This window comes from Conger conger, chromosome 5 (genome assembly GCF_963514075.1).
Source record: "Conger conger chromosome 5, fConCon1.1, whole genome shotgun sequence".
NCBI lineage: Eukaryota > Metazoa > Chordata > Actinopteri > Anguilliformes > Congridae > Conger > Conger conger.
In genome coordinates this window covers 49,968,397-49,995,231 of record NC_083764.1, presented here as the reverse complement: position 1 = coordinate 49,995,231, position 26,835 = coordinate 49,968,397, and the positions used below count along the sequence as shown (strand labels likewise).

General features: G+C 41.8%; 1 protein-coding gene across 1 annotated transcript; it reads right to left on the bottom strand.

Moving 5' to 3' along the window:
- Positions 1–422: 422 nt before the first annotated feature.
- On the bottom strand, positions 423–18,720 carry si:ch211-267e7.3 (ADAMTS-like protein 2). Its single transcript, XM_061243472.1, has 18 exons — positions 18,600–18,720; positions 15,921–16,063; positions 14,269–14,344; positions 13,957–14,059; positions 12,990–13,135; positions 12,310–12,433; positions 11,877–11,957; positions 11,625–11,800; positions 11,039–11,465; positions 8,847–9,240; positions 7,954–8,057; positions 6,992–7,118; positions 6,524–6,737; positions 5,998–6,153; positions 4,978–5,148; positions 3,328–3,504; positions 2,529–2,673; positions 423–1,897 (listed from the first exon to the last, which is right to left on the bottom strand). The coding sequence occupies exons 1-18, from the start codon at positions 18,690–18,692 to the stop codon at positions 1,776–1,778; spliced, it is 2,979 nt and encodes a 992-aa protein (XP_061099456.1). The 5' UTR covers positions 18,693–18,720; the 3' UTR covers positions 423–1,775.
- Between the last annotated feature and the right edge of the window lie 8,115 nt (positions 18,721–26,835).

Genomic DNA, 26,835 nt, shown 5'->3' with positions numbered 1-26,835 from the left:
AAGCAGATTCAGAGCTTGTCTAATGCAGGCAGGAATGGCAATAGAAACTAAACCTGCGACAGGCCAAGAGACGTGGCCTTAGCTTGTGGCATAATTACAGTGATTTCTTGCAGTTAGAATGGTGAGCTATTGATTGCCATAGTTACATGAAGTTACTTGCAGAGTTAACAGAAGGAAGGTCCTGTATTCTGCAGGGTTTAGTGGTTAGTCATAGGTCAAACTGAAATAAGAGTAAGATTAATGCTACATGGAAAGTACCAAGCGCAGGAAACATTAAGGGCATTGAATTCAGGAATTTGTTTTTTATTTAGATCTCTATTCACTGCATTTGGAAATTAAGACTGAATAGAAATGAAAGTAAATGTTACCTTTACTCAGCTGGAATTTCTCCAGTTCATTTCGCATTTGTTAACACGTGATGATGAAAACTATCCAAGGATTAGTTCACAATTCAAGATTGCAAAGGATAGAAATCCACTCTTAAGACAAATCATTTTGCAGGTGTGATTCACTTTTTAGCAGGTGTGTAATGTGTTGGAACCTCATGTTTGCGACATTACCATTTGAAGCAAGCAAGCTGAGCAAAAGCTAGGACATTGTGGAAACCCAAATTGTTGTTTTTTTTAAATGAAATTATAGACAAGCTGTTTAACAGTATACATTTTCCATCATTTTAATGTAAATTTTCCTCCAGTCTCTGACCCCCTTCACAGAGCAATAGTTGTTCAGAAATTTGAGGATATTCTGGGCTGGAGTTGGGATCGGCATTGTGGTGTACCACACCACAACAGCAAACAGCATCTAGAAGGCAGTCTCTCCCCAACAACTACAACAACTACAGCTACATAGCCTTACTACCACTCATCCAATTTTTACAGTTGATTTAATTATCCACTTTCTATTATTATATTCATGCATCAATATTTATATTGAGTTAATTTTATACCAATTTATATTTTTGAAGACACTCACAATAGATTTACAAACATAATAATAGAAATCTTTGTTGTGCATTTTATGTATGAAAAGGGTTGCTCTTCGTTAATAAGAATGCTTTTGTAAACATTTGATTAAATATCAAAATAAAACACCACGGTAAATAAACTCAATATTTTAGAAAATGTATGTGAAAGATTACCAGTGTACTCAACATTCATTACAATTTGTCATTGACTAGTAAATAACGGCAAGATTATTGACCACTAATTACAAAATAAATGTATTATGCTGTGTCATGTATACAGTATGTCTGCGTGTCTGCGTCCATGTGTGTGTCTGTGCGTATGTTTGGCAAGAGAGCAATGAGAAGCAAAAATAAGCAGCCAAACCTTCTAAAAGTAGCCTGTTTGGCTTTATTTCTGTTTCTCTGTAACTCAATTAAACACTCAATTAAAAAAAAAAACATACAAAAAAGTCTGTACAGGTAACACACAACGATAAAGAAAAGGGACGTCTACAGTGTTGGGAGGGAGGTTTCAAATGTGCTGAACGATCATCATCTGTACTGGTGACCCTGGCCCTGGCCCGTGGGCTCTCCTGCTGTGGAGTCTGGGGAGCTACCCCTCAGACTGACCCAGGGCGAACCAGGCTGAGCCAGGCCAGGCCAGGCCAAACCTACCTGAGGACCGATACCTAGTATAGCACCTTTAGTGAGAGCCAGTTTCTGGCCCTACAATCACTCTACAATCTAAAAAAAAAGAGTTCTGGTAACAGTGCGTCCTGTTCCGTGGACTATCGTCGCCCTCTCTGGAGGGAGAGGGCGCCTCCGATGGTGGCTACTGGGCCTTGTTCTTGCAGGACTGACAGCAGGCCTTCCTGTAGTACCAGTGGGTGCAGAGCTTCACTTTCAGAACCAAAGCGCAGTTGGCTGTGGCCTTGTCCTGGCAAAGGTCATCCACTGTGAGGGCGAGAGACATCAGTAACTCATACCCTGGACTGAATTAAATGCTAGAAAGGTTGTCAGGTGTTTCATTTTTTCCCTTCATCTTCTACTGTTCTTTTTGTACCTCTGCTGTATTACAGTGTCAGCATATGGTTTTCCCCATTGTAAAGTACATCTGGGTTGTTGTAAACTATGTAAACAAACACTATTATTATTATTATTATTATTATTATTATTATCTGCCACTCCCTCAGAAACTCAAGGACCGAGATGAACATGCAGTTACAGAGGCTGAGATGCATATTTTCTTATACAGTGGAAAATGTCATTCTGTTTAATTCTCACTTTTTGCACCAGTTATGAAAAGGTTAAGAATGTACCATACAATAAGCATGAAAAGGTGAAATGTGCTCGTGCTAATTCTGGGCAAATATACCAAATATATCAAAATACCCCTTATTCAATTGACTCCCAGACAATTACCTTTCTGAATTCTATTCAAAATGCATTTTTTCATTATCATTATCAATGATTATCAACTATCATTTTGTACCCGTTGGGTTGCATACAGTTAACTAGCAGGATAAAGGTCACTGACGTTGTGAGTTTGTTTCATGAGATTGTATTGCTGAAGTGCGTATCATACCTGGGGACTCAGTGGGGCATGGCTGCACCTCGCACGTTTGCCGGGCCTCGGGTTTGAGTGCCGAATCACAGCTGTGTCCCAGCTCCGCGCCCTGGTAACACTTCACCTCACGAACTTTGACCCCTGAGCCGCATGTCTTACTGCACTGCAGCAGGGAGAAAAGGTACAGATATAGTACATACATGGATGCACTCCCCACACATACACAGATAGGTACACACGCAACCAAACACATACATACATTAGCGTGCAGAAGTGCACGTGATCAGACACAAACAGTGACACCTGAAACTGCACGCACACACATACCGACATAAATGCCTTCAGATTCCTATTGCCGACATGTCTCAGGTGTAACTCAAGCATTCAACTATCTAAAAAACAACATAGAGCCAGCCCCCCCTGGTCAAGCTGGCCAACACAGGTCTAGTTGTGTATGAGCTGGTCAACCAACTAGTGCTGGTCGCTTGTCCAGCTCATACCCCATACCCAGCCCAGACCCATAACCAGCTACCAGCTGTTTCAAAACACAGCTTGAGCTGGTCAAACCATGTTGAGCTGGGGGCTGGTCTGGACTGGTCAACCAGCTAAACCATGTTGAGCTGGAAGCTGGTCTGAACTGGTCAACCAGCTACCAGCTGTTTCAAAAGCTAGTGTGAGCTGCTTTTTTCAGCAAGGCACCCAATTACAACACAAATGCCTGTATGCAACTGATCAACTACCAATACGAAGAGCACCGAGCGTGTACTGCGGTTACTGGCTGGTGAGCTGATGAACAGAGGATATGCTGAGCAGATACCTGGGACCAGGATGTGGTGAACCATTTTGAGCATGGCCTCTCGAAGCAGGGTGCACTCTCCTCTGGCCTCTGAGCTGCATCACAGCTCTGCTCCGGGAACTCCTTAAAAAGCCCGTTCTCCAGCCCCGCACACACCACCTGCCGCACCTTCACCCCCCGCCCACAGGTAGCGTTGCACTGCAACACACACAGACACACACACAACACACATATAAAAGTTCACTCATCCTTGGTGAAGACACATCACCGATGAAAAAGTTAAACCTGCAACTTCCTAATGTTTCTGAAATTCATTCATTTAAGCACAACTGGATCTGGTCACCACAGGTGAAAGCAAAGCCAAGAAGTTCTCCAAGAGGTTCTCTGTGACAACAAGAAGATCAGCTCCTTCTTCCATCCTTTCTACCCACTCGTAACCGCAGTTTCCAGTGCTGTATTACAGTTTAATCTGGTGTGCCAAGGACAGAACCCCCACTGTCACAGGATTGCTTGATCACAAGCTGCTTGATCACAAGGGTATTTTCTTTGGCCATGCCCTTTCATTAAAATCAAATGAAAGCGCATCGAAATAGGAAATTTCAGCTTCAAAAAAGAGCAACAGAACTGTACAGTGGGCTCCAGAATTATTGACACCCTTAATAAAAATTGAAAGAAAAGGCTGCATATAATAAACAGCATCAATCATTTTCTATACTTTATGTTCGAACATACAGGAAAACGATATACTTTTATTTCAGTACATTTGTTCAGTAGATTTTTTTTTGGTTGTTTTTTTTCTTAAAACCACAGGTTCTAAAATGATTGGCACCCCGAACATTTATTGTAAAGAAAATCAAACAAAGTGACAAATTGGTAACACAATTTTACTTTACTTTAGTTAATCTCAGTCTGAAGAAATGGGGTTGTGTCATTCCATAATTTCCTGCTTCACTAGATTATAAAGAATTTAGGAAACAAGCATGCAAAACCCCTTTGTCAACCATCAGCATGGGAAAAGCCAAAGAAACAATTCAGAAGACATAGATGGTTATGGACCATCACAAGTAGGGTAATGGGTACAAAAAATACATAACAGTAAATGCTGGAATAGGCAGAATAGGGCAGCCTATGGCCTAGTAGCTAAGCTGCTTGGGCCTGGGACCTGAAAAGGCCCTTAACCCCACATTGCTCCAGGGGTCCAAACAGACTTTTTTTTTTTTTTTTTTAGATTTTTCCCTTTTTCTCCCAATTTGGTAGCCAATTGTACCTCGTCTGATTCAATTGGAGGTAGTCATATTAGATGTACCGGCCGTACCCCGTCCCTCGGCGGCCTGAATGAGAGCGACACGCCTTCTTCAAGCCGTCTCGTCTCGTGCCCGTTGCCGTGATTCCGAGGCGCCCGAGGTGCTTATTGTGCGGCGATCTAATAACCCTGCCAAGTCCCTCCCTCTGGAGCAGCGAGCCAATTATTGCTGCCCCAGGTGAGCCGGCCAAACTTGGCTTTTGGCAGGACCGAGAATCGAACCCCGGTCCCCGGTGTGAAAGGGGTCCAAACAGACTTAATCAACTGTAAGTCTATTTGGATAAAAGTGTCAGCAAAATATCCAACATAATTATTAACCCAACAACAACCCGTCAACTGTAACTCTGCCCCCTTTCCATCCAGCATACCTGCTCCCACTCTTGCTCCACCCAGTGGGCGGGGCAGTTCTTGTCCCCGCAGGGGTACACGGCCAGCGGCTTCAGGTCCAGGTCGCACTGTCCGTCTGATATGACGTTCCCGTCACTGTTCTTGCACACCACGTAGCGTGTCATCCGGCCAGTACCACAGGGTCCTGAGCACTTTAGGAGGACAGATGGTGAATCAATTCCACTGCGTGCTGTAGTGTATTTACTGTATGTGTATGCATGTATGTGTGTATGAGGGGCTTCGTATTTTCAGGGTTAAGGGGGTCCTCTCTGTTCCCATTCCAAAACAAACACATTCAATGGATAAATACACATGATTAAGACTGCACCTATGAACTCTATATAATTTAGTTACTGTCACATGTATTTTATGTTATTGGGGATAATATAGCTTTCTCTTGTTCTATTTTATGGGCCCCATGGCCTAGTTTCAAGTCCAGGCCTTGCCAATACCATTTCAGGCAGTGGGAATAATAGTGCCTGATTTCACACAAGGAACCCCCACTGGTCAATGGGTGCCCACAAGTCTCCCTGATAAGCTGCAGTTGAAATGTCTTTCTCCAGTGTATGCTTGTGTAAGCCTGATATGTGAACTGCAGAATAATAAGAAGTGGTCCTTTGGAGGACACAGCATGCTTGTCTACACTCCCCAGAATCAATGATAGAGGGTGGAAATGAGTGCTGATAAACGGGAAGACAAATGGGAAAGGATGTGGTGAAATATAAGTGTAAAAAAAAAGGTGAAACAAAACTGAGATGGTGTTCCAAGAGCACCAATGTTACTTTTTGTTACTTTTTATATTCTTTACAAGAGCACCCAGTTTTCTTTCTAATAAAAAAAATAGTTTTTGAAGAAATTACTTACTGTATTAAAAGGCCCTTGCTGGACAGGTTTGTTTCACAGCTCCAACCAAACACATTCCATTTCTCTACTCTCAGAAGAACCCCATTGTAAGTGTATTTCTGTCCACGCCTTCAGGGATTTGCTTTAAAGAAACTCACAGGTCCCCAGTCTGACACAGTCCACCTGCGGTCACAAGGCGGTCCCTCACACTCCTTCTCGCTCAGCGGGCGGACCGAGTCGTTGCATAGACGCGTTTCCATGGAGCAGCGCACCTCCCGGCTCTGGAGGCCCCGCTCTCCACACCTGGCAGAGCACTGGGAAGACAAAGGCATGTGTCTCTATGGCAACAAACCCCACCCCCCAGCAATACTCATTGGCTAAGTCAGGCTTACTTTAAATACTTTAAATAAAGAAAAGGAAAATAAGTTTCAGGAGTATTGCTAAACTTCCATTGAGTGGTTACATTTCAGTGCCACAGATTAAAGCCCAGCTGGTTCTATAGGGATAAACAGATTCTTGAACCGCTATTCTGCAAATGTGCATACAGTATGAAAACAAGTGAAAGGGAGGGTACTTCATCTATTTGGTAAGGGAGGGAGAACACAGGTGGTCATATGGTTGAATTATGATGTCAGGGGAATCTGAGGTGAATCACATTGACCAAAATACAGTATGTGCTCGTACCTCTGACCAATCAGAGATCTCCCATTGCGGGCCGCAGCCCTTGTTCTTGCAGGCCTTGCGAGCCATTGGCTTCTGAAGCTCGCTGGCCTGGCAAAGCTCATCATACACAGAGCTGTCAAACCCAGGAGCCATCATTTTCCAGCAGCGCACAGTGCGGAACTGGTAGCCCTCACCACATGTCCGAGAACACTCACTCCACCTGCTGGTCTCCCACCTGTAGCACAAGAACACCGCAGTTATTTTACATTTCTTCTTCTGATGAAAGGCAACGTTATGCAATATCTCCATATTTACATTTTTAATATAGTAAAGCAAAAAATATCTCAATCTTTAAAATCTCTGGCAAGATTTCGAACAGTGAAATTAGCCCTAAATTGATTAGTTGATTGATTGAAATTGACTTTTAGTCCTGGGCGAGATATGAGAAAGCCAACACTCTAATTTAGAAGTATACACGGTTTGTCTGACCTTGGTGGACACTCTTTCCCGGTACAGAACTCATGTGTTGGTTCTGGCCTTGTCAAAGCATCACAGTAGCTCTCATCCACCTCAGACCCATCATAGCGAATACACATGGCATAGGACGTGCTTATTCCTGGAGGAAACATGTTTCACCATTTAAGAACTTCAACTCAGATAACAGGGAATCTTACAATTATTCAAAATAAATACTCACACTACATCAGTCTATCAAACTCCATGAAAGTCAGGAATGCAGTTACCTGAACTCTTTCACTAGAGGTATTATATAGGTTGCTGGCATATGAACACAATGAGGGACTATGTATAAAAAGGGCTGTAATGTCTACAAAGATCACACAATCTGGATGCAATTACCCTCAAATTATAGCTGACAGGCTGCACTTTAACCTCAGTCATTGTTTTATTTACAATCCAATGCGCTGGAGTACAGAGGCACTTGTTTTCATCTTACGGCAATACTGTACTGCATACTAACAGTAAACAGTTCCAGAAGTGACTATTTTTTAGAAAGGCTTTCAGCAGTTAGACCATACAAGACTGGAATAAAATGTAAATAACTCACATTTGGGGAATTTTGAAGATCTTCAAGGGACATACACTCAGTGCATGGTTCTGTCTACCTCTACAGAGAGATGGGTGTTATTTACATTACATTCCAGTCTTTATTTGGTCATCAATTCACTAGCTCAAGCTTCAAAATTGATTGGTAGAGCACATTGTTGATCCTTATTCAGCAGTTATGCCATACCATCGAACTAAAATCCCCCAAAATATCTCACAAAAAGCATGAGAGGTAGAGAAAGAGAGAGAGAGAAAAAGAGAGAGAGAGCTATGATTATAACCCTTGGAGAAGATGCGCTATGACATCATGCTCTGAAAACACGTGCAAGTTGCTAAGGCTGGAGAGGACGCAGACAGCAGGGCGTGGGTGTGGCTCATAGCTGCACCTGTGGTACAAGTTGAACTGCAGGGTGCAAACGCAGATACCTTCCATCTGTACATGTCAGCCAGGCTGATGTCGTGATCGAGCGATCCCACCTCAAATTCGTTGCTGTGGAGAGGGGGAGATGGGGGAGGGGAGGGACAAAGAACATCACATGCTTCCTCACCATTGGGTCAATGAAGAAGTTCATTCAAAATGTTACAGACACCAGGTGTTAGAAAAAGTTCAAGTTTAAGTTCAAAGCCTCCTAAAACTATCACAGTTTGGCTGAGGGCCACTATTTCAGTACAATGGTGATACACAAAAAAGTCTGTCACTTTAATCTAGCACCCTTTTGAAGCTACAATGTGCTGACTAAATAGCTCGCTTGTATATGGACGCACATCTAAAAAGGGACCTCAAATACTCTGCTGAGCACATACTGAATCTTGTATAAATACCGGTCACATATAATGAATTACAATGATCATAATGTTACCAGGAATGTGTAAATGGGAAGATTTATATTTCTGAAAGCCTAAAATATGTATTTTCGAAAACCAGTAACAAAATACACATAAAACAAAAATGTATTTCATATTTTTCTGAAGGTCCCTGAGCGCAGTTTGGGAACCCCTGATGTACACTACTTGTGATGAATTATGGACGTTTTAACAAATGGGCCTGCATACCATACATTTTGGCATAAATCAAGATACCAGCATGCTAACTGTTTTTTTTTGGGGGGGTACATAGGAAGTAAATGAACTTATAGCTAACTCTGGCACAATACATAATAGTTAATTTCCTGAATTGTGTCTGGAATTGCACATTTCTATTTGATATAAACAACATAAAGACTGCATATAATCTCAAACAAATATGTCACACAGTGCCTTGTCCCCTGAGGCAGCTCACCTCTCTGTATTGGGGGCCTGTACAGGCTCCACCTGATGCAGGCGGAGCAGGTTAGTTCGTTGATGGGTGGAGCTGTTGGAAGGGTGCTCCATCTCTGTCAGAACCCCATAGGGGGCATCATCCTCTGGGCCTAGGCGGAGGTCAGCAATCAGGCTTCCTGGGTAGACCTCTAGGGAGACACTGTTGTCCAGTGAGGTGCTGGAGTTTCGCTGAGCCTCAGGACTCTCTTGGTCAGGACAGAGCACATCGAGGGTGGAGCTGTTCTTACAGGCCCGCCTCAGACCCGCCTGTTTGGACAGGAGTCCCAGGAACATACTCCGGAGGAGGGGTCTTCCATGGTGGGAGGTGTTCTGGTTGGCTGCACCATGCCCGTCAATCAAGTTTGAATCCGTGCCTGATTAAAAACAAGGGTGGACTGTTTATGAATTGGCAGAAAAAAATAACATTTCTAAATGCTTTAAAAGGGAAATTTATCATCAAAGAAATTAGAAAGCTCTAGCAGCATTAGCCAGGTAATAAATGATCATTTGATCCACTATCTTGCAAGTCAGCTAAAATTGCCAGTGTTTGAGCAACTGTTCTGTTTGTCATCTTTGGAGTAAGACAAATGCAATGTTCACTTCCATCTCATTTTTTAAGTGGTCTTTTTGAAAATTATTTGTCATCATATCTTGTAAATGAATAGTGATCTTGCTGCAGCCCAGAAGTCCCTCTCCCCAGAAACTCCTCCTGGTGGATCCCTGAGCATTCTCAGGACAGCTGGAACTCCCTCCAGTGCATCCTGGTTCTACCTGAGGGTCTCCACCAAGGTGGACATGCCTGATACACATCCAAAGGAGGCACCCATGGGGCATCCTTGCCAGATGTCCAAACCACCTCAACTGGCTCCTCTCAATGCTAAAGAGCAGCAGCTCTACTATGAGGTCCTCTTGGATAGCTGAGTTCCTCTCTCCATTATGGAGAGAAGGCCCCACCACCCAGCAGAAAAAACCCTTTTCAGCCACTTGTATTCAAAATCTCACTACCTAAAGCTTGTGACCACTGTTGTGGAAAGATACATTGAGAGCTTTGCCTTATGGCTTTGCTCCCTCTTCTCTACCACAGCCTGACGCAATGCCCCACGTTACAGCAGCCACTGCACCTAATGGGAGGTCAGTCTCACAATTCAATTTTATTTGTATAGTGTTTTTTTACAGAGACACTTTACAGTGGACATACAGAAGGAAACTTGGCCTCCCAAAAAAGCAAGCAACTGTGGTAAAAATAAACTCCTGTGTGGGATGAACCCTCAAAGAAAAGAAAAAGTTTTGGTGAGAAAAACTGTCCATCTGTCAAGGAGGAACCCAATTATTGGATGAGATCCCATCCACCACTGACCAGCTGAGGTCTGCAGTGTGTCTGGTTTGGGGCCATAGGAGTGGCATCTCTGCTGTTTGTGGATGATGTCATCCATTTGGCCACAGTGGGATGGGACCTAAAGGATGACGTCATTCTCAAGCAGCAGAGATGCCACTATTATGCCCCCAAACCAGACATACCGGAGACCTCGGCTGCACCATGACATCCTGTCCATGAATACCACAAACATAAGAGGAGAGAAGGCACACCCTTGTTTGAGTCCCAACGCCCAACAGACATTACACCCAAAGGTAATCTCCCACAAATGGAACAGCCTATGCAGGTAGCAGTGTCTACACCATTACATTTTTGCACATGGTGCACAAGAGCAGTTTGTTGACTAAGGTATGTTAATAAGCCCTCTGTTCTAGTTATGTTATTGGAAATTATATTTTAGTGAAAAGCATTATGACTAATGAAAAATCCAACCTATTACTGAATGAGTATTACAATAAAAAAATGTTTTAGACAAAACTAATAGTTGACATACTGTCCCTGCCTCAAGTAATACTGGTTACCAAACTGCCAAATTAAGGCACCTTAGTCAGCAGCATTCTACACTTAGAATAACAATTTTGGTGAAATGAAATGCAGCCAATGTGTGCTTGTAATCTCAGTGTATCCATACTGGCCAAAGATAAGAGTAGAACTCCAAATGGCGTTTGTGTCAAAGCATTAATATTTGAATTGGCAGTAATGACTCACTTCAACAGATGGAGCCAATGGATCAACAGGCACCCAGCAGAGCTCAAACCAGGCCTTGGCCTGGACCATCCTCTGAAACAGGGACTCACCAAATTCGGTCAGTCCCTCGTGGTCATCCAGTTTGTGCTCCACATTGTTCCGGAAGACCTTGTTGACAGGCCGGAAAAGCAGAACCCCCGGCAGGTTGGAGAGGTTTAGCGGGGTCTGCAGCTCCCACACCAGGTGCTCGGCAGAGTCCAGGTCCACAGCTGGAGAGCTTTTGTCAGTCACCACAGGGACCGTGCGGTTCCCAGGTCCTCGCCCCTCAACTCCGTCAATCTCATTGTCCTTGTAGAAGAGCTCTATCGAAGTGTCATTCAAGCCATGGTCCATGCCCTGTTGTGGCATGGCCACCAGGATGCTCTTCCGTATCGCCTCAGGGGCGGCTGCCAGAGGGGACGCTGTTCTGGGCTCGGGAGATCGGGGCACTGTGTATTCGTATGTGATGTGGGGCATCTTCCCATTCAAGTTGTAGTACTTGGGGAAGAACAGAAGAATAACAGACACTTAAGAAGGGTCTCCAGACCTGGCCTTCAGCAAATTTCCCAAATCCTATAGCAAAGTGCTTAAAAATGCAGGTTCAGATAAACACTTCCACTGCTAATGGTTCCATAATTTACATACCGAAATACCTACCATGACGTTCAGGCCTTGGTTGGTGGGTCCCTGTGCAATGATGTATTCAAAGCCATCGGAGATGAGGTTAGCTGGTCTCCTGTACTTGAACACTGTTCCTGCCACACGGAAGTTCCTTGGGTTGTCGATGACAGTGTTTCCATTGAAAAAGAAGTGCCCAGCTTCATCTGAAAGAGCTGTGGGAGGAGACAAATTTTAAGCAAACAGAAACTGGGTATGTCAGTCTGAGAGAAATCTTCACCAGTCACTTACCCAGAATATTTTCAGTCTTCCGGCGCTCAATAATCTGGATGTCAGTAGCTCCAACCGGAATGTTGGTTATCAACAGATAGCCTAAAGAATATTGAGATGAATAAGCCCTTAGAAACAAGCCATTGGTAGCTTCACAATCTCTTGCTGCCAATATATAAATCTGATTTTTGCATTGTTTATTTAGGTAAACTATAGGCAAGTTTCCAGAGAGCAATCACTGGCAACATTCCAGTACTATTACAGTATATTTACACTATCACACTACTATAAATGATATATTCAGCATAAACACTGAATGGATTGAATTGTTACATTTCCGCACATCATGACAAACACTCGGTTTGACATTATACAAAGTTTATATCTGTTTCAACAGCATTTGAGAGTAGCAAATGGAGGGTTTACAACCTCTTGGTGCCAGTGTAAGGTATACCTAACTGTGTGATTCCTTTTCGGTAAGATCCGGAGATGCGGTAACAGGAGCCGCCGTTTCCACCACACACCCCGCACTTATCTACCATTTTATTGGAGTACAGCTTCCCATCACACCCCACCATCTGTAGCCCCACCCACAGGAGGAGTGGAGGAAGGGGAAAGCATTGTTAGCATGTAGCCACTAAAAATCATTCAACACAAAAGAACAAAAATCATACATGGATGAGCAGCACACAGCTAAAACACAGGGGTCCACAACTGCAGTTTGTTTCTACCATAGCATCCAATTCAAGCCAGAAACCAGGTAAGCAGAATGGTATAATCGAGCAGCAATGAAAACCAACAGACCCTATGACTTTGTGTTGAGGACCACTGGTCTAACAACATAAACTTCTTAATCAAAGCCTGAAACACCAAAAAAAATTATAATCTAAAATGAAATCTAAAATGAAAGCTAAGACATATGAAAAAAATGGTGATGTACTACCATAACAAACAAGACTGTAAGAATGGGTTGTGACATTTTTTCTGGCTTCAGTAGAAAGAAATCTTCAGATAAATTGATTTTCTACCAGGATTTAAACTTGAGATATGGATGAATAATTGTACGTGAATACTTTCACTTTGTGCTCATGGCTTCCCTAACGCCCTAGTTAAAATTTTAAACATGAATTAGACCTGGCAATGGCCCTCGATGCAGACACCCTGGTAGATTCCATCCCGACAGTATGTACCATCCTGGGCTGGCACCAGGAGCTGCCTCTCCCCTGTCGTGGTGGTGCACTGGAGGTCACATGGTTTATTGGAAATGCTGGTGTAATCATCTGAACAGAAAATGACATCACAGGTTCAGAACTACTGCACAGACTACCTGGAGAGGTGGTAGCTCACTAACATACTTCTAATTTGCTGTTCCATATAGAGCTAAATCTATGGTCATCGGGTGGAGCTAAATAATTCCCATTTTTTATGTTTATTTCCACAAAATAGAGAACAAACAGTCTGCCTTCCTCATGCTTCATTCCAAGGGAAAAAAGAGAGGGTCACAAACAGGCAGGATCACAGTGCAGAAAGTGCCATAGCAGAGAACAGACTGCCCAACCACACAGGGGACCCACAGACAGGTCAACAGTCACAGTCACCCCACAGATTGTGGTATCTGATCTTCTTTACCTTTAACTTAAAAATGTAGCTTTTCACTTTATTTAAATGTTGTCTTTTGACCGATACAATTGCAATACTGGTAATGTTTGCCACCATCTCAACATTCACTACACGAACCACCAAAATACCCAACTGGACATTTTAGGATTACAAATTTGTCTGCTCAGGACATCTGCCATAGCCCCAGTTTGTACACAGTAAAGCAAAGGACACAATTAAAATGAAGAAGGTAGAAGTTGCTGAAATAGTGGCAAAGGAGGGACAAACTACAGAGAGGAGATGAGTAACCTTTATGTAAGTACAAGAATAAGCATTGCTCACTCCTCCTTGGTATGGATAGCAGAATTATCCTCAGTGCATCTATCCAAGAATCACATCAGAGATCCATGACTCCTAAAAGCTCCATAACTACCCAAAACACACAGCCAGATCTAATGGAGTATCTGTAACAGACGGACTCATTTCCTGTGGCGGGACTTACCCGGATAGAGGGGTACCCACACATAGTGCCGGCGGCCGAAGGCTTTCGCATTGAAGGAAGAACACTGCTGCTGTTTAAAGCTAATCCGGTTGCTTGGGCATGGCTAGACAAGAGGGGATATAGAGACTGTATTATAGATATTGATTTTGACAGACCCAACAGGACAGTGTTCCAAAGCTCTGGTGCATGGGGGCTTCCATCTTACCCCTGTATGCGTTGGCATTTTTAATTGTATTCAACATAGTGTATCCCATTGTATGGTGATCTAGCTTATTTCACACAAACAGTCAATGGGTTTTCATCAGCAAATACCTGGTTTGGACACAGCTGGTACTGCTTTGAGGATCCAACACAGATGGAGGTGTTGACATTTTGTGTTGCAATAAGCCTTGGGGAAATAATGAACAAACAAGAACATATTGCCAAAACATTTTAGCATCCAAGCATGAACCACCAATACCATTCAGTTCAACACAAGACAAGAGGGAAGGCCATAACTGCTTCCTGATCTATTGGTTGTCTGGAACCTAAAGCGTAGCGTTGTCGGGAACCATGGCTTCACACTCGGCACTCCCACCTAATCTGCAGATGTTGGACTCTCCCATTTTTTTCACAGCTCTCTTGCTAAACTCCTGGATGGCCAGATGTGAGACTCTTCCTTTTTTCTTTTTTCTACCCTCTTTTCTTTTCTTTTTTTTCCTCTCGCACAGGGGAGTGCTAATGGGAGCCAGCTGGAGCGGCTCAAACTCGGCACTTATCGGCAGAGTAATCTCCAGAAACAGCGGGCTGTTTGCTTTAAAAGCTGTTTTATAAATACATTGTCATTTTGGCCAGAATTATGGCTGTCAGGTGGACTGGTTGCCAGTGGATTGATGCTCATTCCACGAGACATTCCGCAGGTCACTAAGCGCTCTGAGAGCCATTTTTCAAGGTTAAATGTCCTCTTTACTATGCGGGAGGACAATGCAGTTTGCACCTACATCTTAGTTAAGTAACAGGCAAATAACAATAATAATAATAAAATTTTATTATGCCTATTTTTTAATCTTCCCCTTCCACACACACATTTTAAAATTAAGCAACTTTCCAACCCAAAATATACTAAGTGGAGAAGGATACTACCAATTGTTATTATCCCATTTTCCAATTTTGAATGATTACCAAGGTTTAAGTCATTACCCATAGTCCATTTCATGTAAGCACACATAATTGCTTTAGTGTACTCTACTTCACACGAAACATCTTGACATTTTAATGATAACAGAGAACAGATTACTGTAAATCAGTCCAGTTCTGACCCATTTGGATCCACAGAGAAGACAGTGGACATTTTTCCGATTACTCTTTACTCTTTCATTTTTCATGTGAAGAAAACAAAACAAAAAGTATCACATTAGTGCCTATAGTTTTAAATGATACGCAGATGAGTGATAGTTGCAATATTTACAATTTACACACTTGTAAAACATGCAAAACAAAACAAAGAATAGGTTCAAGAAAGCTATGTTACAAGACATGTTTTCAACTTCCCCCATCTCAAGCATGAGCCTACACTGCAAATATGACAGGAGGAAAAAACAACAAGGTCCAGTTTCAGCTGAAACTATGGGCTACCCACTGATGAGGAATGACACACCCAGAACAAATAGAGGGTTCAGTGTGAGGTCGATCCAGCTGAGCTCAGACCCATAAAATGAAATCTGTCAGAGGTGCTATAGGTATGTTGCTTTCAGTCATCAGGTAGGATTCTGTCATTTAATATACTCATGCACTGGTTTGACTTTGGCCTTTACCTAAACCCAAGGCCTCTTGTGATGGCAGTATGTTTGTTTCCAGTAAGAAGAAAAAAAACTAACATGGCTGGATGCATAAAATAAGTTAGTCAGCCAGGAAAGCAGCATCTGTTTTAAGCAGATAAACACTGTACTGTAATGTAATGTACTGTGCAGTTTGAGGAGGTGTACCTCTGCTGTAGACAGTGACGTTCCTGTGACCGGACCCCTCCTCCACAGGTTCGAGAGCAGGTGGACCAGCTGCTCCACTCCCCCCACCACTGGGCCACCTCCTCAGACTGGTGCTGGATCTCGGCCCCCGCCTCACTACTGTCCTGGCAGAGACAGAGAAACTGTTCTTCACCCCTGTCCTCACTCCGGATGGGTGTGTGTGTGTGTGTGTGTGTGTGTGTGTGTGTGTGTGTGTGTGTGTGTGTGTATGTGTGTGCATGTGTGGTGAGGGGTTGTCCACTTTCATGCCCACTGGAGTTCCAGCTGTGACGTACGCCTCCTCCTCTGTGTGTGTCACTTCACCACAGCTGTGCAAAAAAAAAAAAAAAAAAAAAAAAAAGGCCGCAACTAAACAGAGACGCTGCTGTAAAGCCATGCTGAACGGGACTGAAAATTGGCAACATTCGCTGGCTCAAAAGTGCTCTCTTCCACAGGAGTAATTTCAGAAGTAAACCCCGTAGGATCACGCCCAGTGATATTCGCGCGTTTCCAATAGGAAAATTGCTACTCCTAAAAAAACCACAGCCCTTTCCGCACGATTTATTTGTCTGCCATGTCCGTTTTCCGGACTAACCAACCGATATGAACTACATCGGCAGCGTGAGGACATTCACAGCCATTGATCTTAAAGATAATTAATTTAATTTATGGTTCAACAGTTTCGACTCAAGGTCCAGTATATAACGCGCATTGTATACATCTGGCAGGGACATTTGTTGCGGAGTGAGCGCTAACGGTTTCATCCCGGGGGAGCGTTTTTTTTTTTTCTAATCCGTGTGACAGGAGTAAAGAAGGCTTCGGGTTAAACTGTTTCGTTACGACCCCCTGGGATAGTACCGACCCAGCCCAACAAGAGAGCATTGGGTCTGAAAAAAGTGGTGTAGGAAAGAAGAGACGCTACGGCTTAAATTCGAAACAGAGCTCCAGACTGGCTATGAATCTCTTGTCTTTTCTAAGTACAAAGGCAAGCCAAGATAAAAAGCCGAGTTCGCGAGGAGGGAGGGACGTAGGGTGTGTGTGTCTGAGAGAGAGAGAGAGAGAGAGAGAGAGAGAGAGAGAGAGAGAGAGAGAGAGAGAACACGGCCCCTTAAATGAGAGCCAGATGAAAGGGCGAACAAAGGTGGGCGAATTAAGCCGACTCTTCTTGTCTAGACGTCAAGTTAATCGCCTCCTTCAACCCCTGGCCATTTTAAAGGACTTCTCGTCTCACTGGCTAGGATTATAAAAGAACATCCAGGATATTTCAGTAGATTGTTGTGTTGCATATAAAATAGAGGTCAATTGCACTTTAAATGTAACAATATTTCCCTAAAGTAAAACAGCAATGTTTCGTGTGTGTACGGTGTAGGATACTTTCGAGGACACACTTCCACATGATAATGATAAAATAACGTACTTTTTAGAGTAGCTATGTTACGTTAATACATGCTACACGCTCAAATGTAGCCTATCACATGCTAATGTACAAAACGGTCTTTTGCAATGAGCATTTATACGAAAACCCAAACACACATGAAAGCCATCCAACTGTTATTCCCCTCGCATTTAGCATTTAGCAAGGGACCTGAAGCCTGTCCAAACAGGAATCTGTCAGCCCATATGTTTTGTGTCTGGATACCCTCTGGATGTTTGGGAATCTAAACAGACAACAGCCCCCTTTAAAAAAAATACACTTTAATGCGCCAGCCATTCAAAGTGCGGACCCCCCAGAAAGTGCAAGTTAAACTTGGCGACAGGGAGGGAAGAGCTGGGACGCCTTGGTAATGTCACCATAATATTCTCAAGCCATAGCAGTGATCAGGTGGAGGATCAAAAGCCGCTCTAGAAAAACCCGACGTACACCCTCAGTTGCAAATATCATGCATGATATTGAATTTGCCAGACGGTGCCAATGTCTGATTTGGCAAACATATTAAAGAAAATGACGTGAACAAGCCAAATAAAAGTTTGTAAAAAAAAATGTAATAGCTACCCACGGGGAAATACAAGCATATTTCTATGCAGTATTACAGGTGAAATAATGTCATCGAAGAAACTTTACTCGACAGAAATGTACATTCAAAATAGAAATACATGTGAGTATATCCGCCTTTCACTAGATTTAAAGACGTTCCATGCGATGGTGTTGAGGCTGACGAACTGTGGAGACCCCGTTCAGTTTGTGCAATACCTTTCTCTGTCGCTCCGGCCTCATTAGTTTAAACCCAGTGGACCACGAAGCTTCTCTAATAATGGGCAGCCACTTCAACAACTTTGAAAATTCCAGGGAAACATTAAGACCCCGGCTGAGCTTTGATCTTTAAGCTTGAAGACCACAAAAAGGGGTATGAAAAGAAATGCGTAAATGGTAAGGGGGAAAGCACGAAAACTAATAACATACTAGCTAACATTTTTTAAAAGAGCTGGATGACTTAATTTCTGATGCAAACGTGTTTCACTTTTTAAAGTTTGAGGAAAGTGCTTTCCTGAGTATAGTTCCAGTGTGCTTTCAGAATACAACCGGCAAATTATTGTAACGTTCGCTAACATACGCGATTGTAAGGCAAGTACAACGCAAGCTGAAATACAGTTGGAAATCATGCAATCCGAACATGGAAAATGTTAACTTACGTTGAAAAAGCTTAAAAGTGTGCGATTTACCTTAATGCTGGCGCTGGATGCAAAAATCCCGAGAAGCAAGGCTGCGCCGTGAATAAGAACAGCAGTGAATCTTGCGCTCCAAAGACAGTACATGGTTCATTTAAGAACACGAACACCTCACCCCCAACCTCAACCACAGCTTAAAAAGACTCGCGTTAAGAGGTCTAATGAGAAGAAACCTTAATGCATTAATGACTTTACAACCTGCTGGCCTGGAGGAAAAGGGGGCTGGTCACACCGACTTTGATTGACGTTGTAGACTTGCGGAACTTAGCACGTTGCCATCAGTTCTGCTATTTACGTGTGAGCGCTTCTTTCGAATAGTTTTTATGCGTCTGCACAAGTTACCTGTAATGCTACACTGTCTTTAAGATCTCTTACCGGACAAACAATATCTGGCTATCTGGTTAGTCTAGTTCTGATCGCCGTGGACGGAGAGTAAAACACCCATGTGAGTGAGACTCAAAGGTTCACCAAGCAGTCTTACGAGAAATATCGGGTAAGAATCACACGGACCTAAGTAAGCTATTGACAGAGAATACAAATGCTCAAACAAGTGCTTAAAACCCGTGGAGCGAAGGAGTTGGACATTTAACCAAAACCAGACAAATCGCCCAACTGGATAACGTACCGCACAAGTAGTCGCATTGCACAATAACTGGACATACTGTACAGGGTAATGTTTCCATCCTTACGGTTACATGTCCACTTTCAAACGAGGTGTAAACCACATTAGCCAAATGTGTCCTTGGCTTTCATTACAATTTGCGCGTGAACACGGTGAAATGTACAGTGTTAATTAAACTCTAAAAGAGTACATATGAGTGCCATAGTGAACTATACTTAATACGGAACATCTTACTGTGCACACATACATTTCAGTTTTGGTAGCATGCAGTAAAATGATATTGATCTCAAACAAATTCAGTCATGCCTAAACGATAGTTGGAAATCAGTGGCATAATTTAAAAGTCATTCTGATATTGTAATATCCACCTATCTCTCAAGCAACCATCTGCCCATTCTGTAATTACTCTGTTGTTGATGTTTCCCCATTCATAAATGTCCTGTATGCTTTGTAAACACTGACATGAGGTATACATATATTCACTATACATTTATATTGGTCCCTTTATGTCATTAGTATTACGCATGCATTGAAAAGCTTGCCAGGTCATGTAGTAGAAGCGGAGACCCCTCAGGGTGTTCAAGACTAGGCTTGACACTGTGCTGGATAATCTCTAGACAGGAGGCAAAATGACAAGCCCAGATGGGCTGAATGGCCTGTTCTTCTCATCAAACAATCTTATGTTCTTAGTTTGTACTCGTAGTGTGGCATGGCAGTTGCACAAAACATACATTGTGACTGCTTCCCATGGGTTATAGAAATGAGTAAGGTGAGGCACTGTTTGCAAAGCGCACCAGCAGTTATGTCCAACTTGTGCTTTGTTTTCTGTCATATTTTTGTTTATTTCTCCTCCCCTCTTAATACGATTATACAGTAAGCTATAACATATGCACATAATTATAAACAGATTTGGTGTTTAATACACTGAGCTGCAGTAAAATGCATCCCATCAGGCCACTGCCGCATTAACAAACAGCTTCTCCCGCTGGTTCTGTATATATATTCAGGAATGTGAATTTACAAATATTCTGACCATTCAAGACACCGCTCCATATTCCTGGACCTCAGAGGCTGGACTGGACATGTTGTTTTTTAGACTCTTCCTCTACTGCCAATGTATTTAAACCTTCTACTGAGTGGAACAGTCATTACTGGTGCTCACATGCACAACCGTAGTTGCAGGGTTGAGGCTTGCCCTTGGGTATGTTATAAGTTGATTATAAACATGCTACAGCTGACGTTCTATTAACATCAGAAGAAAAGCTTAAAAGCTTAAGAGCTCGTAGACATGGGGCTTTTTTTCTTTTGGGACTGGTGGCACTGAGCATGCGTTAACGGTGGAAGTGGGGTTCCGTGTGGTACAGTTGTTGCAGTGCATGGGGCACACAAGTGGTAAGTGAAGGGTGCCTGATGGGGATATGAAGGGGGGTGGGTCTGGGACGACAGGCTTCACCGTTGAGCCTTCTGCATGTGTCATGGACCTAACTCAACAAAACACAGGTGAAAGAAGGTGCCCACTTGACAACCCCTGTGAAATACTCACATTAGCACCCTTTGTTGCCCGGTTATTTGGTTGGTAGGAACCATGCTAGTTTAGGATACATATAATGTGTAATGTAAAATGTAGGACCCCTATTCATGGTTTGTGACTGCCTGTGACATAGCAAAGTGATGGTTGTTGCATAAGCAACATCACTTCCTTAGCTGGAGGGAAAATTATGGTCCGGGTGATGAGGATATAAAATCAGGAAAGCACCACCCTTCCTATTGCTAGAACAGGCTTCTAGCCCCTTTGCATTCTGAAAGCTACACACCAATGGACTAACAGTTGTCCGGTTCTCTGATGAATGATAATGGTAGCCAGTTGCAAATGGTAGCTAATGCTCATCTTCGTTCTTACCATATCTACATACATGTGTGCATGCCTGAACTGAATTCACGGAGAGTGTAATATTCATGAACTACACACATAGCCATTGATGTGGCATAAAAACAGATCCACTTACCTTGCCAAGTTATTCATGCTATATGGGGTGACATTGAGTTCTGTAATGGTCATTCAGATGCTCATTTATGTGATGAGTCCACAAAGGAAACAAATATGGGAAACTTAGCAAATAACTAACTTTAAACAGTTTTAGCACTGTATAGGCACGCAAAAGAAGAACGCAAAGTGATGTGTAGAGTCGAGAAGGATCCAGACTCTCAAGAGAAAATGAATTCCTTGTTAGTAAGAGATCTTATTAGAAGGCAACCTCAAACAAATCCTAAAAAAATAAATATAAATTCAATTTCATCAATTTCAACCTTTAATCAAATCAACTACCATATATCACAGAAAAGAATGTAACCTTGTTCTTGCATCTTATTTTCACATACTGTGTAAAGATATTTCTCTGATTTTACAAATCTGTATAGGCCTTCCACACAAATGCAATGCAGGCTTTGTTTCAAAGCTATTGATGGTAACAGCATGTAACCAAGTTAATTATGAGTGAAACTCTGTGGTTTATTCTCTGGTGGTAACACCTTGCCCCCATGTTAGGCATCTCTTCTTGCAAAATTCGTTCACAGCTTTGATCCCCACTCCAACCACACCAGTACAAGGAAGTGAAGTGGAAAGTTGGAGAATGATGCTGAGTGATCATTGAGTGGAATGACATATTACAGCTAACAATATCTAATCTCGGTATCAATATCTGTGATTGTGGCAGTCAGCGTCTTCAGGAAATGCATAACTAGTTGTGGCCTCGGGATCTCAAACGAAAGGGTTTTCTTTTTCTCATCACATAAGAACAATTCTCCAGTCCATCCCAACACCTGCAGTCAGCACCTGCATCATTCATGCGTGAAATGTACCCCTCCAAATGGAGAGAAAAAGATTATGCTACGAAGCGAAGGAAAATACTGTTAAAATGGCATTATACCCTTTGCCATTATTCCCTTTTAGTGAGCTATGAAAAAAACCTGACTTTATGGATGCTTTGACTGTTGCTTTAGATCACCATAGGACCGACAGTCCAAATGGGCTTAGGAGTGCCTTTTATCAAGTAGCTGAATGAGACCTGGAACAAGAGACAACAGCTCTTATCCAGGAAGTTGCTTCATGTGGAATGACGTTAACAGATTGGCTTTGAACTCATAAACCTGTAAAAATTGGCATGATTTTTAAAAACATGCCCACCAATCAAGTTTGATCATTTACTTTGGCAAAATTCAGAATTGAATGAGCTGTGTTATTCATGAAAACCAGGTGCTCTGTAGACAGTCACGGAATATCAGAGTAAATTTGAAGCATGATAATTTGACTGCAATGCACAACCAAATTGTTGGGATAATAAAATAATTTTTAACTGTGATAATTTGTTGTAACAGCTCCTTTTAGCCTACTTCTTTTGTAGAAGCCTAATGGTTCAGACAGTAAAGGTTCTCACCGTGACTAAAATCTAGGCCCTACACCCTAGACATTACTTGAGTCTGAGCTGTCATCCTCTATCTATATATGTCAATCACCATCTACTATATAAATGGGAGTCTGTACTGGTGGGACACAATTCGTTTTTCCGCAGGGGTAGGGTGAACTAAAGTTGACCATATTTTGTCAGTTTACAACACCATAAGCATCCCATAGTTACTCACCTGGCACTTATAGTTATCATTTAACTTTTTTTTTTTTTAAGATAGAAACCAACTGTAATTCTGACTTTTAGTGTGTGTGTGTGTGTGTGTGTGTGTGTGTGTGTGTGTGTGTGTGTGTGTGTGTGTGCGTTTCCTTGCATGCATGCATTTGTGTGTCATATCATTGACTTACACAGTGCAATCCATTAACTTAATGAAACTTAATGAACTTAACTTAAAGGACTTAATGAAACTTCATGAAAATTAATTCAGGAAATCAGGAAATCAGGAATCTTTTCTGGATTACAGTACATTTATTTAGCAGAGTAAGTGGTTTCACCTGATCAAAATAGTTACAGACCTGACCTGAATAGTGACAGACCTGACTAACACAACCAACGAGTTTCAAGAGATGTAGCATCACTAAACCACTATTGCCAGTTTACTATGCTAACTAAGAATCAAAGTACATATTCTAAATACATACACACTACATCTGTAACAAGTCAAGAGAATCATAAAACCAGAAACAATATAACATAAAACCATAAAAATAACAAAAACCGAATTAGTGCAGAAGGTAGGAGTGCTACTGGGTGGCAATGGGAGGGGAAAGAAGATGCAGTCTAAAGAGGTGGGTCTTCAGTCCACATCAGAAGATAGCTTCTAGTAGATTCTGCTCTCCCTGACCATGTTGGGAAGGTTGTTCCACCATTGTGGGACCAGTACAGACAGGCATTGTGACTGGAAGAAGTGACATTGCAGGCAGGGGAGAGCCAGTCACCTCAAAATTTGTTTTTAAAACTACTATAAAAATTTTACAAAAACACCAGCATGAGCTCATGCTACAGCTATAAATGACACCCGAAAACCCTCTCACTTTAGAACAGTGTCTTAGAATGGACTGAAACTTCTGGGTATATCTAAAATGTCACCAAATTTCATATATTATTATATGAAAATGGAATATTATTTATTCTATGTTCTGAAGAAATGGAAATGTGGCTCATGAACCAGAGAAGCAGGAGAAAAAATTTAAACTGTCTGATTAGTATCACCCATCTGGGCCTTTTGCCAGAACATTGCAAGTATGTGTGCTTTGAAACAATAGGTTACTGTGATATATGACATGTACGTTTTTAAATACCTGTGTCTCTGTAGTTAAAGGCAAACATCAGTGTAACCACAGGCCTTATTCCTGTCAAGATGCAGGTCTCTCTCTTCCTGTTCTACTGAAGGTCTCTGGATCTACACAATAGGCCATTGTTTTGGGCACATTTTTATGTGTGCTTGTAAGTTTAAAGTACCATCTAGCCTACAAACAATATCTGCCTATAACACAGTCAATTACTTGTCATGATTCAATAAAAACAAGCTGTTGAACTGTTGTTCTCTGCCAGGCCTTTAAATCCAAAGTTTTAAATCTTTTATTTATTTTTTTGTAGAAAGTAACTCTTTCCAAACTCTGATTTGTCTTGGGTGATTCTTGGTTCCACTGAGGAAAAATAAAAATAAACTTTGAATAAACATACCATTTCCATTTTGATGATTGGTTTTTGTCTTTTAAAGTACATTTTCCTGTGTTATGTTTCTAAAAATATATATATTATGCATTTTCTTACAGCATTATAATCAGGAAATAGTGTAAAGCACTATCCATAAATACAGACCTATAGCAGTGTCCTAACTATTAGTACTCCCACAGTGACCACAATGAGCTTAAATTTGACATAATTATTCAATTATACAGCTGGATGTTTGTTTAGTGAGGTGGTTTATGTTAAATGCCTCCCTCAAGGGTACAGCAGCAATGCAAGATTCATGCTTTCAAACATCCAGGTACAAGAGCAATTCCCTAATTGGTCTAGACTAAGGTACATGAAGGAGTCTTAGGGGAAACTCAAATATGGTAAATATGTTTAAACTTTTTGTTGATATTCCAATAATTCATAAATTAAGCACATTAAACTATATACAGTTGAATTACAAAGGATTTAAATGGTTTATACATCCTTAAAATCATCATTGTAATAGCCATTCTAATTATTAAATATGCATATTGTATGAAATGGGTCAGGTACAATGCATCATAACTTGGACCTGCTACAGTGTTCTAATGTGTTAAATGGCAAGTGAAAATATTTTATGTTTGATAAAGGTGTGAGCAGTGAAGCATTATTTGAGTCTGGGGTCCTACACTACTAGCATTTCCTTTTAGGGGGCCTTGAAATAAAATAAAAAATGTAAAAGTTTTGGAATGCGTATGTATGTGTATATATTAAAGACATATAGAGATATTTATATATATGGGCCTGAGGTGTAGCACCACCTAGGGGCACATATGTACAGCTAACTAAGGTTCCCAACAACAGATGAAGGGAGTTGACAAAAAGAAGGCCTGTGATTCCCCTCACATATAACTGACCTGCATCTACATTGGATTAGAGGAAATTCAGCTTGTTCCAAAACATTTTTTCTGGGCTTTAAATGTCACACGAAGCCATCTGCCCACCAGACGCCTACTCCTTTGACAACTACACAACTGCTATTATAAGCAACAGCTGTGGCTTGCTCTCTTCGACTTTCACAGCGAATCATAGAACATTCGGAAGTAACACAGTGTGTTCAAGTAAAATTTGGTGTACATGTACAACCACAAGGCCAGCAGTAATGGCTCTATTTATCAGTTTCTAAATGGCTTTAGTTTATACGTGTCAAATCTCAAATGTCTAGCATGTTACTGGTACATTCTAGTGAAAATCCAGAATGCAATCTTTGTTTCTTTCTCTCAACTGACTTTCCATCCTAGTTTGGGTAGTGCGTGTCAGAAAACATGACCAAAAGAACACCTTCACATTTGCCATTCCACTGTTGCTGATGTGTCACCTAAGTGTGAAGCAAAGTGTGAGACATTTGCTTAGTTTGACTTAAAAGGCTGTTGCCTACTATCACATCATACAGGGACATTCATATTCAACAAAATGTACACAATACAGCTTGTGTAAGTATTCCCATTTGTAGCATTTAGTTTGGTCCTACATTTTAAATATTTTGCACAAACCTATATCTGAAACCATATCTGAAGCAAATCATTCAGACTTTTCAAGGACTGTCACCTACTGAATTGTTTTCCTCTCCCTGAAATGATATTACTTAGTAACATCACATCTGCCGAATAATATTAATTTTCCATGATGTCCATGATTTCCTTATTTTTATGTACTGGATTGTACCAAAAGAACATCTCAGGCCCCACAATCTTAGTGGATGGAACATTGCCACCTACTGTGAGAAGTGCAAACCACAACTTCAGGCCCAGACTGTCTCTGGAGAATTTTAGTTACGAACCCAACTGACATATTTCAACCGAACTTATGTAATATATATGTATACATGTAGTATAAATATGTAATATCAAGTACTTAATAGATGATACATGGACATTTGTAATGCATTACCTGATTCACTGGGCAGGTAGATATTAAATTACATATACAAAACATATACAAAATAGTATTGTGCAACATTGATTGATTGTCAAAAATGATTATGGGCAAAGATTTCCAGAGGCTGGAGAATTGAGAGGTCAGGCTGTGAGTAGGATCTGATGATCCTTTGAACATATGATGGAGCCATGCCTTTTCTGCCCAATAAGCTAGGACCAAGTTTTCAATTTAATGTGAGCCAATAACAGCAGCAACCAGAGGGAGGTGAGAAATGGAATGGCATGATTGAGCCAGGGGAAGCTATATATCAGACCAACAGCAGTGTTCTGGATGGTCTGATGGCAGGGAAGAGAAAAGAGAGACAAGTACCTGGACCACAATTTGTTTTCAGTAGGTGCTGAGGAGGGGATAGATTCTGTGGATGTTGTACAGGGGAAATCTGCATTGCTGACATACTGCTGTGATATTCTTGGAGAGGGACAGTTTGTTCTCCAGTACCACTATTGGTTCCTGGCAGATGGAGAGACTGACACTGTGGTGCATT